General features: G+C 47.5%; 1 protein-coding gene across 7 annotated transcripts in view; it reads left to right on the top strand.

Annotated features, from left to right (window-relative positions):
- LOC123771277 (transmembrane protein 245) overlaps positions 1-17,341 on the top strand; it is a 449,452-nt gene that overhangs the window by 373,325 nt on the left and 58,786 nt on the right. For 5 of the 7 annotated variants that reach the window (XM_069305159.1, XM_045763753.2, XM_069305158.1 and 2 more), the window contains one exon: positions 13,671-13,847. In XM_069305159.1, coding sequence (XP_069161260.1) covers positions 13,671-13,847 — 177 coding nt within the window. Of the gene's footprint in view, positions 1-13,670; positions 13,848-15,738; positions 15,777-17,341 lie in introns of all 7 variants that reach the window. The other 2 variants (XM_069305161.1, XM_069305160.1) reach the window with 1 other exon arrangement.

The raw sequence follows: 17,341 nt of genomic DNA, 5'->3' as shown, positions 1-17,341 counted from the left end.
ACCGCGCACGATTTGAATGGCCCGCGGTGTAGCTGGGGGTCCCATACGCTGCCCAGGGGCTCTAGTAAACAGCGGCCATTTTGAAAAAAAATCCAGCTCACGATCCGATGGCATGGGAGGCCTCAGTTTAGCGAGAGTCACCATGGCGAGCGCACGGTCAAACGCCTCACGGGCACGCACCACTCAGTCCCTCACCCCAGAGCAAATAGCCCACGAATTATTCTCTGAAGGTGAAGAAAGTGTGTTTGACGATTCAGACAACGATGAGGATTATACACAGTTGTCGGGTGATAGCAGCAGCAGCAGTGAAAGTGAGAATGACCGCCATGCCATGGCGAGGCCTATACGCTCTCCCATGCCTCCTCGCCCATTTTCTACCCCAATTCTACCACGACCTCACAGTTCCTGTGGATATTTTCTGTTTGAGGGTGACGAGTCAGAGGGAGGTGACTCCTTTTCTGGGTTTAGTGACTCAGATCAAAGTTTTATTGAGCCTGTGGCTGGTACCAGTGGTGTAACTGGGCGAGAAATTGTCGCGTCAGCAGCATCTCGCCCGGCCAAGCGCCACCGCATGGCACCACATGAGGGACCAAGACCCTCGTGTTCACGTGCACCCACCTCACGTGCACGTAGCCGCCGTTCTTCTCGCAGACGGTATTCAGCTCCTGGTCGCCGGTATGCATCGCTTCCTCGCCGTCTTTCCTCTGCATCTCGCAGGACGCCTGGTGTACTTGAGTGGAGTGATGGTGACGATTTTATTCCTAATATTCCTCACTTTGACGATAAAGATGTAGGGATTACAAACCTTTTCCCTAATCAAGGTGAGGACATGGCTGAGATGGAATATTTTACAGCATTCTATGATGAACCACTCATGGAATACATTGTACACCAAACGAGCCTGCATGCTGCTTACCTGATTGAGAGGGAAATCACAGAATTTTCACGACTGCAGCGTTGGAAAAATACCACAGTGGCGGAAATGTATGTGTTTTTGGCACTCTGTTTGTTGATGAAGCACTGTCACAAACATGCAATAAATGACTATTGGAGCAAGGACAAGACAATACCAACACCTTTATTCGGGAAATATATGTCACGAGACGGGTTTCAGATACTCCTCAGGTGTCTACATTTTGGAAGTGTTCAGGACCGAACACCTGATGATAGACTGTGGCGAGTGAGGCACTACATGAACGATGTTATTGGAAAATTCAGAGATTTTTACGTACCAGCACAGAAGCTGGTGGTTGATGAATCTCTCATACTTTTCAAGGGACGTGTTCCATTCAAACAGTACATTCCCTCAAAACGAAACCGATTTGGCCTGAAATTTTTTGTTCTTTGTGATTGTGAGACAGGATACGTGTTACACATGATTCTGTACTCGGCTAGTGATGTAGACATTCCCGGTAACGACGAACATGGATTCTCGGGGAGTGTAGTGAAGACCATCATGGCTCCGTGGATGAACAAGGGACACATTTTATACACAGATAATTACTATACAAGTCCCTTGCTAGCTCGGTTCTTGCTAGAAAATAGAACCGGATTGGTTGGTACAGTAAAGCCACAAAGAAGGGAAATGCCTGTGTTTGACAACGACATTGCAGTTGGTGAGTGTCAGAGAAGGAAAAGTGATAACATTCTGTCAGTTCGGTGGAAAGACAAAAGAGAGGTGAACTTGTTGACAACAATTCATGATGGAACAATGGTGAACAGTGGGAAAGTGAGCCATAAAACAAACGCACCACTATATAAGCCAGACTGTGTTTTAGACTATAATATCAACATGCGGTTGATTGATAAATCAGACATGATGATTGGCACTGCAGAGTGTGTGCGGAAGACATGTAGGTGGACGAAAAAAGTGTTCTTCCATCTTGTGGACATGAGCATGCTGAACTGTTTCAACATGTACCTTGTGAGAACTGGACGTAAGCCCACTTTCCGTGACTTTGTATTTGATGCTGCAATACAGTTATTAGGAAAGTTTGCAAAAGATGTCCCAGGTATTCAGCGGCCCATCATAAACCCACTGTTGCAGCATGCTGGTACTCCACGCCTCGCTCACACTGAAGGCTTCCTAGCACACAAACTTAAGTATTTGCCACCTGGTGTGAAGCGTGCAATAGCCCAACGTGATTGCTTGGTGTGTAAAACAACGACACGTAGAGACAAGAAACGGAAGCTTGTGCAAACATGGTGTGAAACGTGTGGTATCCCATTATGTGCTGTCGACTGCTTCAATGACTACCACAGTCTAGAAATCTTCTAAGTGTGCTTCAAAGTGTGTATAGCGTGTGCGAGTGTGTAAATATGTAAACATATAAGCAGATAGCGTGTGCGTGTGTGTAAATATATACAAATATAAGCAGAACATACAATATAATAGACTGTAATGACATATTATATTGCCGTAATTGAAAACATTTGTGTGCGCCTGTGTATACTCAAATATGCAACAATTATTGATACAAAATATGTTCAAACAGTATTTGAAACACAATTAGTGAAAAAAAATTAGATAAAATGCGCTTAGACATTGTAAATAAATAGCGCGAAAATATATTTGTGGCAACTCTGGCTGTTTGAGGACCGCGCGCAACACCTCCCGGGCGTGTACTGCATGAGCGAACATGCAGATTGTGACGTCATCACCGAGCTTCTCGGCTCTATTGCAACAAAAGTAAGTACAATAGAATTTTTTTTTTATTTTTCCCGTGATCAGTGAACAGAACTTAACAGATTAGCAAAAAAAAAAATTTTTTTTTTTTTGTCAAAATGACATGCGCCTGTGTGGATAGCAGGATATTAGACCCCGAGCATGTTAAGGGTTAAGAATGATCTCTTTTTCTGTGGGGAGCCCCTACGGCTCCCTGGAGCTTATCGGGCTAATGTATGTTATGTTAGACCGGGACATTAGCTAAGGAGTTCAAACCTACCAGGGACCAGCGCCAGAACCTGGCCCCTTCAGAGAGGTTTCAGGGAGCAATGGCCCTGGAAAACCCCATATGGTTGGGGGTTTTCCTTATCTGCCATCGACCGGGGTTAGGCACCCAGAAAGGTAGGCGTAACAAAACAAACCCCACATGGTAAGAAACTACAACAAAAACCGAACAGAGAGGTAGAAAACTCCCTACAATCCCAAGGAAACTAGCAAACAAGCAAACATCACACTTTACTGCTGCACCGATCGTCCGCGCAGCCCTCCCCACCCCGGGAGGGGAAGGGGGGAGCCCCGGACCTACCGCGCCGGCTGCCAAGCTTCAGTTCGTTCGCTAATGTCAACCGGGATTGACGCTTCTCTGGCCTCAGTTTCCTAGGCAGTGTTTGCCTTGTGTGGCGTTCACTGCCGTGTGTTGTGTTGTGCGGTGGCCAGGAGCACTTCATCAGTGCCGGGGCTGCATGTGCTTAGTGGCTGACTTCCCTAAGCGCCCTGTGAGTACTGCCCTTGCGTAGCAGGGTTATCTTCCCTGGGGCGTTCGGGAACCATTCCCGTAGAGGTTCTTGCTGCTCGGCATTTGCCTCGCCCTTGGGGCCAGCTGGGGCTTGGGGCCCTTGTTTGGCCCTGGGTAGGGATTGGTATTGTGCTGGTTAGGGCGTCAAGGTGTTGCGCAGCCTGCCACCTAAGCGGCGGCCGGTTTCTGTTGCCTCTGGAGACGGTGTACTTTTGCAGGGTTTTTCTTTTGTTTTTCATTTTTCATGCCTGGTGGGGGTCTGCCTAAGGTGGTTATAGTTCCACTGGTAGTGTTTGGCGGCCCTCTGCTAGGCCCCCGTGATTGTACACGTCTCAGGGGTTTTCAGTGCTATAATCTACCCTCTTGTTATGTTTGGGTTTCTTAACCGGTTAGCAACACCTTGCCTGGGCTTCCTGTAGTTGTTACCTTACGGGCCCTGGAAACCCCTGTCTGGGCTCGGGGGACCATTGAATGGTCTTCCGGGTTCCAACCCGTCTTGTACGGGATCGTTGGTTGCTGTTCCCTTGTCTCCGGGTGACAGTCGCCATTTTTACCTCCGTCATGCTGCCTGTTGGGTCACTGACACCTTGACCCGGAGTCTTGCGAGTGATTCTCTGCTTGTTCTCCAGTACTCTCCTGATGTTATTACTGTTCAGAGTACAGGCGGCATCCGTGTTGCAAGCTAGGTTAGGTTGCTGCAACATGCTAGGTTGGTTTCCCACTCGAATGCCCCGTGGCCGCCCCGTTTGGTTAGGTGCTGCTCGCCCCTTTCTCTCCATGTTCCCGGCTCCGGACCGTCTGCAGGTTTCGGGGTCGGGGCGGGGTTTAGTTGCGGCAGAGACTCGGGCGGTTTTCGGGGGCTGCCCCGTTCGGGTTGGGGACGGAGGTTTGAGCCTGTGCCTCCTGCCAAGGCTTCTGGGTCTTACCAGCGGCCCTTTCTTGTTGCCTTTCCCATGGACTCTTGCTTTTCTTTAAGGGCGGAGGGCTTGGAGGACGGCTCTGCCCCGGGGCCTCTGTTGTTGGTTCCCGGGGCTGTGGGGGTTGCCTGCTAGCAGTTCTGGGGCAGTTTTGCCCCTTCCGGGGTTTTTCTGCTGTTGGGCGACGTTTTTCGCCCATCCAGTCTGCTAGCTTCCCACATTTGCTGGCGTGTTTTTGTGTATTTAGCGTCAGTCACAGCCCCTGCTGGCGGCCATTTTCGTCTGCCGGTTTCACGGCGTGGCCACCAGGGCGGCGTTGCGGTTTGTTTACATGCGTCTGGGTGTGCGAGCGAGCGTCTCTGGTGAGTTTTCAATTTTTTTTTTCAGGGTTTTTGTTCTCCTGTTGTCGTTTCTTTGTTTTTCTGGTGTTTTCTTGCCGTTGCCTGTTCCTCTGGGAACGTTTGGGTGTTGATTTTGGGTCTGAGCCTATGGGTTTAGGCTCAGTGCCCCTGGCTGGTATGCTTGCTCCCACACCTTGCCCCTCGGTTTTCGGTCTGTTGGGACCGTTTTCCCAGGGCGTTCTGCTGGGGGCTGTGCTTTGCCTTTCAGTGGTGTTCTCCGCCGGCAAATGTGGTGGTTTGGGCTCCCCCTGGTTCGATTCTGGGTTCCTTTGGGTTCCTTGGTTTCGTTCTGGAGGTTTCTTCCTCTTGGGCCCCCTTTTGTGGGTTCAGGGGACTTTGTTTCCTCGTGTGACCCAGTTCTGCCTTTTGGGGTTCCGGGGTCTTCCTGGCTTGCAGCCTGATCTTTTTGGGTCTTGGCACATGTTGTGGTTGTGCTGGGGCTTTGCGGTTTTGCTGTCGAGGTGGGCTTTTTGATGCAGTTTTGTGCCTTCTTTGCCTGGCCGGCGTAGTGCTCTCTGCCCACTAGTCGGCGACTTGTACTTTTACAATATATGTCCTCACCTAGTTGTGCTTGTGGGGGTTGAGTTCTGGCTCCTTGGTCCTGCCTCTCAACCGTCTATCAACAGGTAATTACCTAAGTGTAATTACCTAAGTGTAGTTACAGGATGAGAGCTACGCTCGTGGTGTCCCGTCTTCCCAGCACTCTTTGTCATATAACGCTTTGAAACTACTGACGGTCTTGGCCTCCACCACCTTCTCACTTAACTTGTTCCAACCGTCTACCACTCTATTTGCGAAGGTGAATTTTCTTATATTTCTTCGGCATCTGTGTTTAGCTAGTTTAAATCTATGACCTCTTGTTCTTGAAATTCCAGGTCTCAGGAAGTCTTCCCTGTCGATTATATCAATTCCTGTAACTATTTTGTATGTAGTGATCATATCACCTCTTTTTCTTCTGTCTTCTAGTTTTGGCATATTTAATGCTTCTAACCTCTCCTCGTAGCTCTTGCCCTTCAGTTCTGGGAGCCACTTAGTAGCATGTCTTTGCACCTTTTCCAGTTTGTTGATGTGCTTCTTAAGATATGGGCACCACACAACAGCTGCATATTCTAGCTTTGGCCTAACAAAAGTCATGAACAATTTCTTTAGTATATCGCCATCCATGTATTTAAATGCAATTCTGAAGTTAGAAAGCATAGCATAGGCTCCTTGCACAATATTCTTTATGTGGTCCTCAGGTGATAGTTTTCTATCTAGAACCACTCCTAGATCTCTTTCTTTATCAGAATTCTTTAAAGATTTCTCACATAATATATAGGTTGTTGTATAGGTTCCTGTGCCTCTTGGGCTCTATCATGTCTACATGTGACATTGTATGGGGGTCAGCCTCGTTACTTGTGTGTGGAGTCACCACGTTACTTCCTAGTGCTTTCCCGTTCCCATTCTGACACTAAAAAAAAAAAAAAAAAAAAAAAAAAAAAAACATTCTCTTTGTGGCTCTTTTGGGTCCTCGGTTTCCACCTGTGTCTCCTAGTGCGTGAGCCCCTTGTGTTACATAGCCTGTCCTTATCAACCCTGTCGATTCCCTTGGGTATCTTGAATGTGGTGATCAGGTCTCCCCTCACTTCATCTTCCAGCGAAGTGTGGTTTCATTCCCGTAGTCTCTCCTCATGACTTCGGTAGTGTACTTTTTCTTTCGGAAGGGGTTCTGTTCCCTTCTCTGTTGACTGGGCGCTGGGGGAGCAGCTTGCTCTGTTGCCTCTCGCTTGGTCCCGCTGTTGGTGGGCGCTTTGGGTTGTCTTCCGGCCTCTGCTGGCGTCGGAGGACGGCTTCTCCCCCTTGGGGGGGGGGGGGGGTTCAGAGCTGGCGGGGTGGGCTTCTTCCCCTGCGCTTCGTCATTTCCTCTTCGTGGGTGCGTGGGGCGTGGTCGATCCGCCCCATTCTTCTGGGCTTCCCGTCTGCTCTTTGCAGTCATGAGCTTTTCCCGTCTGCAGTTCTTCTGGACTTCTTCAGTCTGCGCCCTGGATCTTCTGCCCTCCTCGGAGGACTGTTGTCTCCTGTTCGGATTCTGTTAGGGCCGGGTGCATGGATGGTGGCCCTGGACCTCCAGGTCACTAATTGGCACGTTCCTCTCCAGTTTTTCTGGGGCTAGCACGGTTGGTGGTGGGGCTTCAGGTTTTTATTGCCTTCCCTATTTTGTAATGGGCACTTTGTATACTCTTTGCATCTTTACCGGATCTTAGTGCCCTGTCTGAGTCTGAGATTCGGTGTCTGGCCTACCTCGACGACTGGCTGGTGTGGGCTCCCAGTCAGTCCGCTTATCTGCTCGCCAGGGGATGGTTCTTTCCAGATCGCCGGGTTTGGTTTCCTGGTGATCTGGAGGTTTTTCCATCTGTTTCCGTCCCGGGTTCGGACCTGGGCCTTGTTTAAGGCTCTTGGGCCCCTCATTGTCTTCCCTCCAGAAGTGTTCCTGCGGCTGTGGTCCCGCCTTTGGCTGTTCAGGAGGGGGTCCTGGGTTGCTCAGTGGTTGCTTGGGCGGTTTGTGCGGGAGTCTGCACTTCGGCGTGCTTGTCTGCCCGCGGAGTTGGGTTTGGCTACGGCGTCGGTTGGTTCCTGCGGAGACTCCCCTTCCGCCTCTTGCATTCCTTGAGTTCCTCCGGGGATCTTGTGTTGGTGCTGCGTCACCAGCTTCCTCTTTGGGGTTTTCGGGGTTCCGTGCCTTGGTACCTCCCCGAGCCTTCGCTCGATGTGTTCACGGACGGGTCATCTCTCGGCTGGGGCTTTGTGACCAGTGCTCACCAGGTCGGCCAAGGTTGATGGAGTCTCTGTCCATCGGGCTCACAGCACGGTTCGGATGTTCATGGCTGTCTGGTTTGCGCTTCGGAGGGTTTGGGTCACTAGGTACTCTACCATTCAGCTCTGTTTGGACTGTTCTCTGGTGGTTCTTGCCGGAACCACAGGGGTTTGGCTAACCATGTGGTTCGTTTCCGGGGTGTGTCCTGCGTCCTGGCGGACAGCTGTCTCGGTTCATTCCTCTTCGTGGGTTGGCCAGTCGTCGCCGTTTCGTTTTGTTGGCTCTGTCGGGCATATGGACTCCTGGCCATGGACATCTTCGGGTCGGCGTGGTCTAGGCGTCGCCCATTTTGTGGCCCCCTTCCCACCTGCGAGGACTTCACGGTGGAGGCTTTCGGCAGGACTGGTCGAGGTGGGGGGTACCTGTTCCTCTTCTCCCGGTCCAGCTGGTGCTTCGGGTTCTGGCTTGGTTGCAGCCCATTCCCATGAGAACAGTCCTTATGGTTCCTTGGTGGCCGGCCCGGCCTTCTTTTCAGACGCTGCTTGATAGGTGTCCGTACCCGGGGCGGTTTTCCTGAGGCTTCGCCTCTTTCAGCAGGCCGAATCGGTCCTGTCCGTGACTGGTTCGGCCTTCTCCTTGGCTCTTCGCGTCTGGTATTTTGACGCAGGTATCACCTTCTCTATGGTGTTCAGGTGGCTTTGTTGACGGTGTCCCACCTGCGGGCTTCGTCTTGGAGACAGTATGACGTTTCTTACGTTTTCTCGTGTTTTGTTTCCCCTCCGGCCTGCTCATGCGTCGCCTGAGCCATCCTGGTCCTTGTTCAGGGTTCCTTCTTATCTTCCCCTCAGTTTGTGGTAGCCCCTTCGGTTCAGTTTCCTCCTCTTTGGTACTGGTGGTAGCTTTATAGGTGTGCAGCCTTTCTCTGTCCTGGCGCCGGTCGTGACGGCTGGTTTCCGGAGGGGTTCTTGGGGTATTGGTACTTGTTTGGTTTGGCCGGGGGGTGCGTCCTGTGTTGTCCGGTTGTGCTTTTTGCTGTTGCCGGCGTACCGTGTCTGGGGATGCGCTGTGGTTGATCCGGTTCCTTCGTTCCCTGTTTTCAGGGCTCGGGTCTCCCAGGTTGTCCGCAGTGTTTTCCTTCTTCCAGCCTGCGGTCTGTCTTTGCCCCCGTGCTGTTCAGACGTTTGCAGCTTTTGCTGCTGTGTTGGTGACGTCTCGGACTCATTTCGGGCGCAGGGATTTGTGGGTCGCACAGGTTTTTGGCCGCCCATCCATATGTGCGTCTGTTCTTGGGCGTTCTTGTTACCTTGGGTCGCAGGTTTGCGACCGGTTGTCTTGGCTTTGCGTTGCAGAATTTGTGGCAGCCGCCTCCCGGGTTAGCCCTTTCTTTTCCTTCTCTTTGGGTATGAAGCTCCAGGGAGCCGTAGGGGCTCCCCACAGAAAACCAGCGTTGAATGTAATGAAACGCCATTTTCTGGGTGAGCCCCGGAGGCTCCCTGGAAACCCTCCCTCCCACCGGTCGGCTGTTTTTTCGCGTTGGTTGAAGCTTAGCTTCCGAACTGGAGCTTGGCAGCCGGCGCGGTAGGTCCGGGGCTCCCCCCTTCCCCTCCCGGGGTGGGGAGGGCTGCGCGGACGATCGGTGCAGCAGTAAAGTGTGATGTTTGCTTGTTTGCTAGTTTCCTTGGGATTGTAGGGAGTTTTCTACCTCTCTGTTCGGTTTTTGTTGTAGTTTCTTTCCATGTGGGGTTTGTTTTGTTACGCCTACCTTTCTGGGTGCCTAACCCCGGTCGATGGCAGATAAGGAAAACCCCCAACCATATGGGGTTTTCCAGGGCCATTGCTCCCTGAAACCTCTCTGAAGGGGCCAGGTTCTGGCGCTGGTCCCTGGTAGGTCTGAACTCCTTAGCTAATGTCCCGGTCTAACATAACATACATTAGCCCGATAAGCTCCAGGGAGCCTCCGGGGCTCACCCAGAAAATGGCGTTTCATTACATTCAACGCTGGTTTTTTGGTCTATGGTCATTCTCACAGTTGTTCTCAACTTTACCACTAACCTTCTTGGGACCAATGGCATGAAATATAATAATTACTTTTATGTTCTAAAACTAAAAGGCCCCAAAACAATGAAATTCTTCAAGGAATTCAAGTGAGGTCGTCACCTCAGCAGGATGCTGGTAAACTGAGGCGCGCCTCGCCGCGATGCCACACGCATGGTGGACCTGGACATGTATAAACAAATTCCGAACACCAAGGCAAACAACGAGTACCGAATCAAATTTTTCAAAGAAATTGACTACGAGTACCGAAAATTGCGAGAACCGGGACTTACGAGAACTGAGGTTCCACTGTATACATATGAACACATTGTACTGAACGGGGTGAGAATAGCTTGAGCTACCTCATCCCTTTGTGTGTATTTATACCTCAATAAACTTATTTCAATTGACACCACCTGCTTCCTGTGACAACCACTGACATCACCTGCCTCCCATTGACAACCACTGACACGACCTGCCCTATGCAGTAAATATTCGTTAAACTATAGTATATTTATGAGATTCTGTAGTTTTTCATTCCGTGCAGTGGAGCAGGGGAAGTGGTGCTGAATTACACCTCTTAAATTTTTGGGGGTCAACTTATGCGCTGGATAGACTTGTATGCCAGCATACATGGTACTCTGACACTGAAAAAGTTCTTTCTAATGCCTTTGTGGCTCATTTGGGTACTCAGTTTCCACCTGTGTACCCTTGTGTGAATACCACCCTTGTTAAACAATCTGTGTTTATCTACTCTGTCAATTACCCTAAGAATTTTGTAGATGGTGATCATGTCTCTGCAAACTCTAGTAGCATTCCTTTGAACCTTCTCCAGCTTCATCTTATGCTTGACATGGTATGGACTCTATGCTGGAAACCACATAATCTAGGATTGGTCTTACATCCTAGAATATGTAAGTCAGCCATCTTCTTCTTGAGGTTATCTTGAGATGATTTTGGGGCTTTTTAGTGTCCCCGCGGCCCGGTCCTCGACCAGGCCTCCACCCCCAGGAAGCAGCCCGTGACAGCTGACTAACACCCAGGTACCTATTTTACTGCTAGGTAACAGGGGCATAAGGTGAAAGAAACTCTACCCATTGTTTCTCGCCGGCGCCTGGGATCGAAACCAGGACCACAGGATCACAAGTCCAGCGTGCTGTCCGCTCGGCCGACCGGCTCCCTATAGTCGACTCGGCCGCTCGGCCGACCGGCTCCCTATAGTCGACTCGGCCGCTCGGCCGACCGGCCATAGTCGACTCTGCTATATTTCTGGCAGGTTTTCCACTCCCTCATCTGTTGTTGATTTCTTTGCTGTAGTGTTAGGTGGCTTGGCATGTTTTCTGCCTTCTTTTGTCCCATCTCTATCTGGTGTCCGCTTTGTCGGTTTTGCCTTTTGCTATCCTGGTTTTAGGTTGACTGTCTGCTCTTGTTATTTGGGTGATGTCTCAGTTTCTCTCTTCTTGGCCTCATTGATGTGGTTTAGGTTACACACCCTTTTCTCCCCTTTCTGTGCCTCTTCAATTTTAGGTATCATTTTGTGCTGTCTTCTTTTGTCGTGGGATTTTGTTTTTTCCACATACAGTCGTCCTGGTGATCACTGGTCTGTGGGTGTCTGGAGAGTGCTCTTGGAGGTTGGCCGGGGGTTCCTCTGGCACTCTTCCCAATGGGGACATTTGAGTTCAGATGTTCAGGTGAGTACCTCGTTTATTGTTCCCATCTCTCTGGTTTCTTGTTTCAATGCCTGGCTTGCTTGCTGGGTTTTTGCATTCACCACCTTACTTTTTGCAGGACAGATCCATTCACTGCTTTCAGTATTGTTCACCTTTTTAGCTTAGCTTAGGCAGTTGTTCTAGTTTTGTCTCTTCTGGCTCTTCTGTTCCCTCCTCCAGAGTCAGCCCTTGTGTTCCTTTCCCCCTCTCTGTAAGGCAAGTAAGGCATGTAAGGCATAGCTCAAGGACGTGCAGAAGGGAACACCCTCCCAGAAAACCAGCATTAGATACAGTACTGTATAATGAAATGTCTCTTAGGTTGGTTCATTCTTTATTTCCGAATTTATGTTATTTTCCATGGTGTTCGGGGGAGTCTTACTTGGGCAATGCTTGAACGACTGGGGCAGGTTCATGGTACTATTGGTTAACTGGGGGTGCTGTCTGGCAACTACCTAAGTACATTAATTAGCCGAGTGTAATTGCCTAATCATAGTTACACGATGAGAACTACCCTCATGGTGCCCTGTCTTCCCACTAATCTTTGTCACATGGCTTTTTGAAACTAATGATGGCTTTGGCCTCCACAACCTTCTCACCTAAATTATTCCAACTTTCTACAAATCTTTTCCCACAACTTGATAATGGTCCAGGACGAACCGAAACGTTGTTGCCTCCTTATCTTCTGGTGTGTAGTTTAGTCTTCATATCTTCAGCCACGTTATTGTGACTCGATGTCTGCAGAACGCTTGTATATTTTTTAGCACCTTTGTTTCCTTAGTTTGGATCTATGGCCTCTTGTTCTTGAAGCTGCAAATTTAAAAAATTTCTTCTCATCTATTTTAACAATACCTATTACTATTTTGTGTGTAGTGATCATATGCCCTCTGATTCCTCCTATTTCTTAGCCCTAGCATGTTAAACAGCTCCAGCCTCGCCTCATAGTTCATGTTCTTAAGTTCCAGAAGCCATTTAGTATAATGTCTTCACATCCTTGCTAGCTTATTGATGTGTTCCTTGAGATATGGACACCACGCCAATGCTGCATATTCCAGTCTTGGCCTCGTGAATGTCACGAGCAGTTTCTTTATTATTTCTTCATCCATGTATTTCAATGCAGTTTTGACATTTGCCAGTGTAGCCTAGGCTTCTCTCGCAATGCCCTTTATGTGGTCCTCTGGTGGCAACTTAATATCCAGAAACACTTCTCGATCTCATTCCTCATTGGAGGTTTTTAATGTCTTTTCACATAATTTGTAGGTGAGGGGTGGGGGATGGAGCTAACATTAGCAATTGGACCTGGACAGTGAATGCAGACAGTTCAAATCAAGGTTGCCAATGTTGTCCAAGCAGGTGCTTGTTTTGGTGTGCTCTACCTTCCCTGGTAGTTTTCCCCTTGAGTGATATGATTGATGTAGTATCCACACTCCCCTCTATCTCTGTTGAGAGGCCTGATTCTGATCCTGTTCTCTGGTAGGCACACTATATTGATTACCCAAGTTTACTTGAGAGCTACTAACACTAGTGGCCTCGATGAGGACAGGAAGCTGGTAGCTTGTCGAAGATTCCCCATTTGCCTTGACGATCCTTTCCAACTGTACTTTAAAAGTTAACAGAGAATTGACATTTATGGCTTTGGCGGGTAGGTTCCATGGGTTAATAACCCTATGGGTGAAAAAGCATCTCCTGTTCTTAGTCCTACGTTGTGGCTTATTGAGTTTGAAACCGTTGCTCCTTGTTTGTGTTATATCTGACCTTTGGAAGGAATTTTCCGGATCAACATCCACCAAATTGTTCAGTATTTTAAAAGGTTTGATAAGATCTGCTCTGTCATGCCTGGTTTGGAGTGTTGTTAGCCCTGTGGCCCTCAACTGTTCCTGATACATAGTGTGGTACTATGGTAGGGTGGTGGTTCCTGATATGTGGTGTGGTACTGTGGTAGGTACCACACGCGGTATTAGAGCCTGGTGTGGTACCTGTGTTTGGAGGACTTCAGCTCAGGGAGATAGAGGAGACCCACCAGAAAGAGGCATTTCATTTCATTTCATTCAACAGTGAATTAATTTTCATTTTCATTCAACATCGAGTCTGGCTCTAGGCCAGGCTTGGGAAGTAGAAGAACTCCCGAAACCCTCTCCAGATATGCAACATAAGATTATTTTTCTTCCCCATTTGTGTGGAAGATATATTTTATTATTCCAGCAGGCAAAGGGTGAATGTACATTGGCTATGCTAATATTAGCCACCAAGTCACAGGGGAAAGTCTTAATTACTCGATAAGTATGGCTGTTTCTGATGGTATCTTCATGTAGAGTTGTGAAGCATATATTAATGTTACCTATTGTACTGGTTTACAGAGGCAGTCATCCCTACTTGACGGGTCTGGCTGTTGCTGGTGGCATCTTCTACTGGGGTGTTGAGGGGGCCATCCTGGGCCCGTTACTATTGTGCATTCTGAAGGTGGCCACCAATATGTACTCCACACTTATCCAGTCTCCGGGAGATATTACACGGCGCTTCTCCAGACTTCGCAGGTTAGCATTTTCTCTGCAAGTTTTGATTCTCAAAGACTGCTGAAGTTGTGTATATTTGACAAGCATTAACAATGATATATAAAATTATTTACTTATTTTAGGGAACAGTAAGGCATGTAACACATGACCTAAATGAATGAAAATGAATTGCCACATCTGTGGTAGAAAATAATAACAAAAACCTGACCTGAGAGAGAGAGACGCAGATGTCACATTAACCTGATATATATCAATGAGAAAATCCATGTTTCTGAAGTTGGGGCATAAGGTGTTGGACCACTTTGCCCTTCCACCTGAGTGCCTGTGGGCCATGCCTAAACACTTGAACTGGCTTCAGTAGGGTCCTCCAGACTTCTTGTGATTTCAATAGAAATTCGTTTGTATGACTTTTACAAGTCTGGAGTGGTCCAGTAGTAGAGTATGCGGCTGGCAATGCCTTGGTCGTAGGTTTGTGCCTCCTCACAGCCCAAGTGGATTTTCTTATTGACATGAGAGTTTGTGTTGTACAAGCAATGGTAGAGTTGACAGTATTGTACCAATATGGATAATGTCTTATGGTTTTGTGATACGTATAATTTTCTTTGATAGAATTCCATTCAGTGTCTCAAGAAATTCTCATCATATTGACTTAAAGCATTAGTATGAAAATTTTGAGCAAAGGAGTGTGGTTGGTATGCAAAGTCAAGGCAAGTTAAAAAAGTTCATTCTGGTACAAGAGAAAGATTTTAAGATATTTTTGTTGTGTTGTAATGGTGCAAAGAGTACAGTGGAGAGACACTATCCCAGCCATGATTATCTTAAGACGGCTCATTCAAGTACACTCTAAGCTTTTACAAGTGCCCTGTTAGTCACTACTTAATGTGTCTAGCAACTGTCCTCAGCCACAGCCCTCAGTCCCAACACTATATCTGAACCCCTCAGAATAGGTATATCTGTTGGTGCAGGGAAAATACAGGCCGACTACCAAGTAAGGTGTAAGAATCACGATTCAGTTGTACACTTGACTCTTACAGTGAAGCTTTAGTAAACTCCAATCACTACATAATATCAGAAATAATACAAAAGCAAATATATTCTCAATATCCCAAAAGGGAAATACAGTTATTGTAATAATTAAGCTTACAAACAAGAACATGATATTACTGTATAATATTTACTATGATACAGTATTTAGAAATATTACAAAAGGAAAATCCTCGCATACAGTTGGAGCAAAATATAAAGCTAGGGCACACTTCATGTGGGTGATATAAAATACAATTGGGAAAATAAAAGCAAACAATAAAACAGTGGTCCTCTGTTGAGCATAGTTTAAACATGAAGCAGAGGATGAGTACACCATCAGAGGTTCTTTGCCCCCTGATGCTGTGACTAGGTGCGTGCGTGAGAAAGTCGGCTGGCCGAGACCTTGCATTGTGCTTATGCTTACTGGTGGGTTTTTTTTTCTCAGTTTTGGGGTGATCTCTGTTTTCCAAGCAGAGCTTTACTCTGTAGAATTGAGCCCCAAAACCATCTCGGAAAGCAAAGATGGTTTTTGGGGCTCAGGGGGCAGCTCTCCAAGGCTTGGCTAGACTAGCACTTAGTTCTAGGAGCTGCTGAAGGGGCCATCCCAGAAATATAATTTAAACTCAAAATTAAAAAAAAGTATTGTGATTATTAGAGTTGGAAATAATTGGGTAAATAGTGGTTTGAATATTTTGTTGTAGATTTGTAGCAGGCTTCCAGATAACGTTGTAAACACTAGGTTGTTTGAGTGTGGTATATATAGCTGGATATATATAGCTGATGCCTTATGTGGGCCAGTAGTCCTTCCTACAGTCTGCTTTATTCTTATTATTGTTGACTATTACCTACACAAACGAGTAGAATTAAAAGTATCACATTTTTCCAGGAACCCTACTATTACTTGAGAGCTGACCCTGGACTCAGGTAATTTTAGAGATCTTCTGACATCGATTGAAATGTTAACTTTGCATGCAGTAGGTGTTATGCTGGATGTAGTGTAAAACTTTATACTTTTGTGTATATGTATCAAATTTGGTGTTGCCACTGCTATGCTCCTCTTTAATTCCACTGCTGCAAGCTTTACCAATAAAATGCAGTGTAGTGCTAAAATTGCATTATTCAATTAATCATTGACCAAAGGAAATATTATTGCTAATCTTGGTGTCATAAAAAGTTGTTCACATTTGTCATCAGATGTTGAGCAGCTTTGCACCAAATATCTTAAACCAAACTTTTGTCCTGGTATCATGTACACACCAACCACCACCTTCTTCGCCATCTCCACGTCAGTGGTGATTGCTTCTTGAGAATGGTAGGCAAACCAGTGATGAACTGTTCAGCAAATTTTGTACAAATTACTGTGGAGAGCTTAACAACTGGCAGTGTGGAGGTGGTGAGTGAAGTATTTGGGCAGAAGTCTGCTGGTAGCCATTCCTTGTACCTGAGAGAAAAGCAGATGTCAGTGTTGTAGATTATGTACAACACTTTTGTAAGTTGCTGTGATATTACAATCTTTTAATGCTTAGTACTGTAGAAATAGAAATAAAGAAGGATTATGTTTTTGCTACTACAAAGTGACTAATCAGTGCTTGTGCTTGTTGCTACTACAAAGTGACTAATTAGTGCTTATATGCGATTAGTTGTAGTTGTGCCTGGTTGTGTGATGGGCCTGCGCTAGATGGGTTTGTATAGTGGCCGAGTAGTTTATGCATGTGAAGAAGTAAGCTTAATTGGTGTGCAGAGGCTGATGAGCTCATCATCTTTTGTTGACCACTACTTGATATACAGTACTGTGTCCAGTGGTCCATGCCCCCCCACTTGATATACTGTGTCCAGTGACCATGGACCATCACCTGATGTACTGTGACCATGGGCCATCACTTGATGTACTGTGACCATGGGCCATCACTTGATTTACTGTGACCATGAGCCATCACTTGATGTACTGTGATCATGGGCCACCATCTGATGTACTGTGTCCATGGGCCACCATCTGATGTACTGTGTCTAGTGACCACAGACCACCACCTGATATACTGTGTCCAGTGACCATGGGCCACCACCTGATGTACTGTGTCTAGTGACCATGGGCCACCACCTGATGTACTGTGTCTATGGGCCACCATTTGATATACTGTGTCCAGTGACCAGGGACTATCACCTGATGTACTGTGACCATGGGTCATCACCTGATGTACTGTGTCCAGTGACCATGGACCACCACCTGATGCACTGTGACCATGGGCCATTACTTGATGTACTGTATCCATGGGCCACCATTTGATGTACTGTGTTCATGGGCCACCATCTGATGTACTGTGTCCATGGGCCACCATCTGATGTACTGTGTCCAGTGACCATGGGCCACCATCTGATGTACTGTGACCAGTGACCATGGTCCACCACCTGATGTGCTGTGACCAGTGACCATGGTCCACCACCTGATGTACTGTGACCAGTGACCATGGTCCACCACCTGATGTACTGTG

This window comes from Procambarus clarkii, chromosome 54 (assembly GCF_040958095.1).
Source record: "Procambarus clarkii isolate CNS0578487 chromosome 54, FALCON_Pclarkii_2.0, whole genome shotgun sequence".
NCBI classification, from domain to species: Eukaryota; Metazoa; Arthropoda; class Malacostraca; order Decapoda; family Cambaridae; genus Procambarus; species Procambarus clarkii.
Note: the sequence above shows the minus strand (reverse complement) of the source record. Positions and strands in the feature narration are given on the sequence as shown.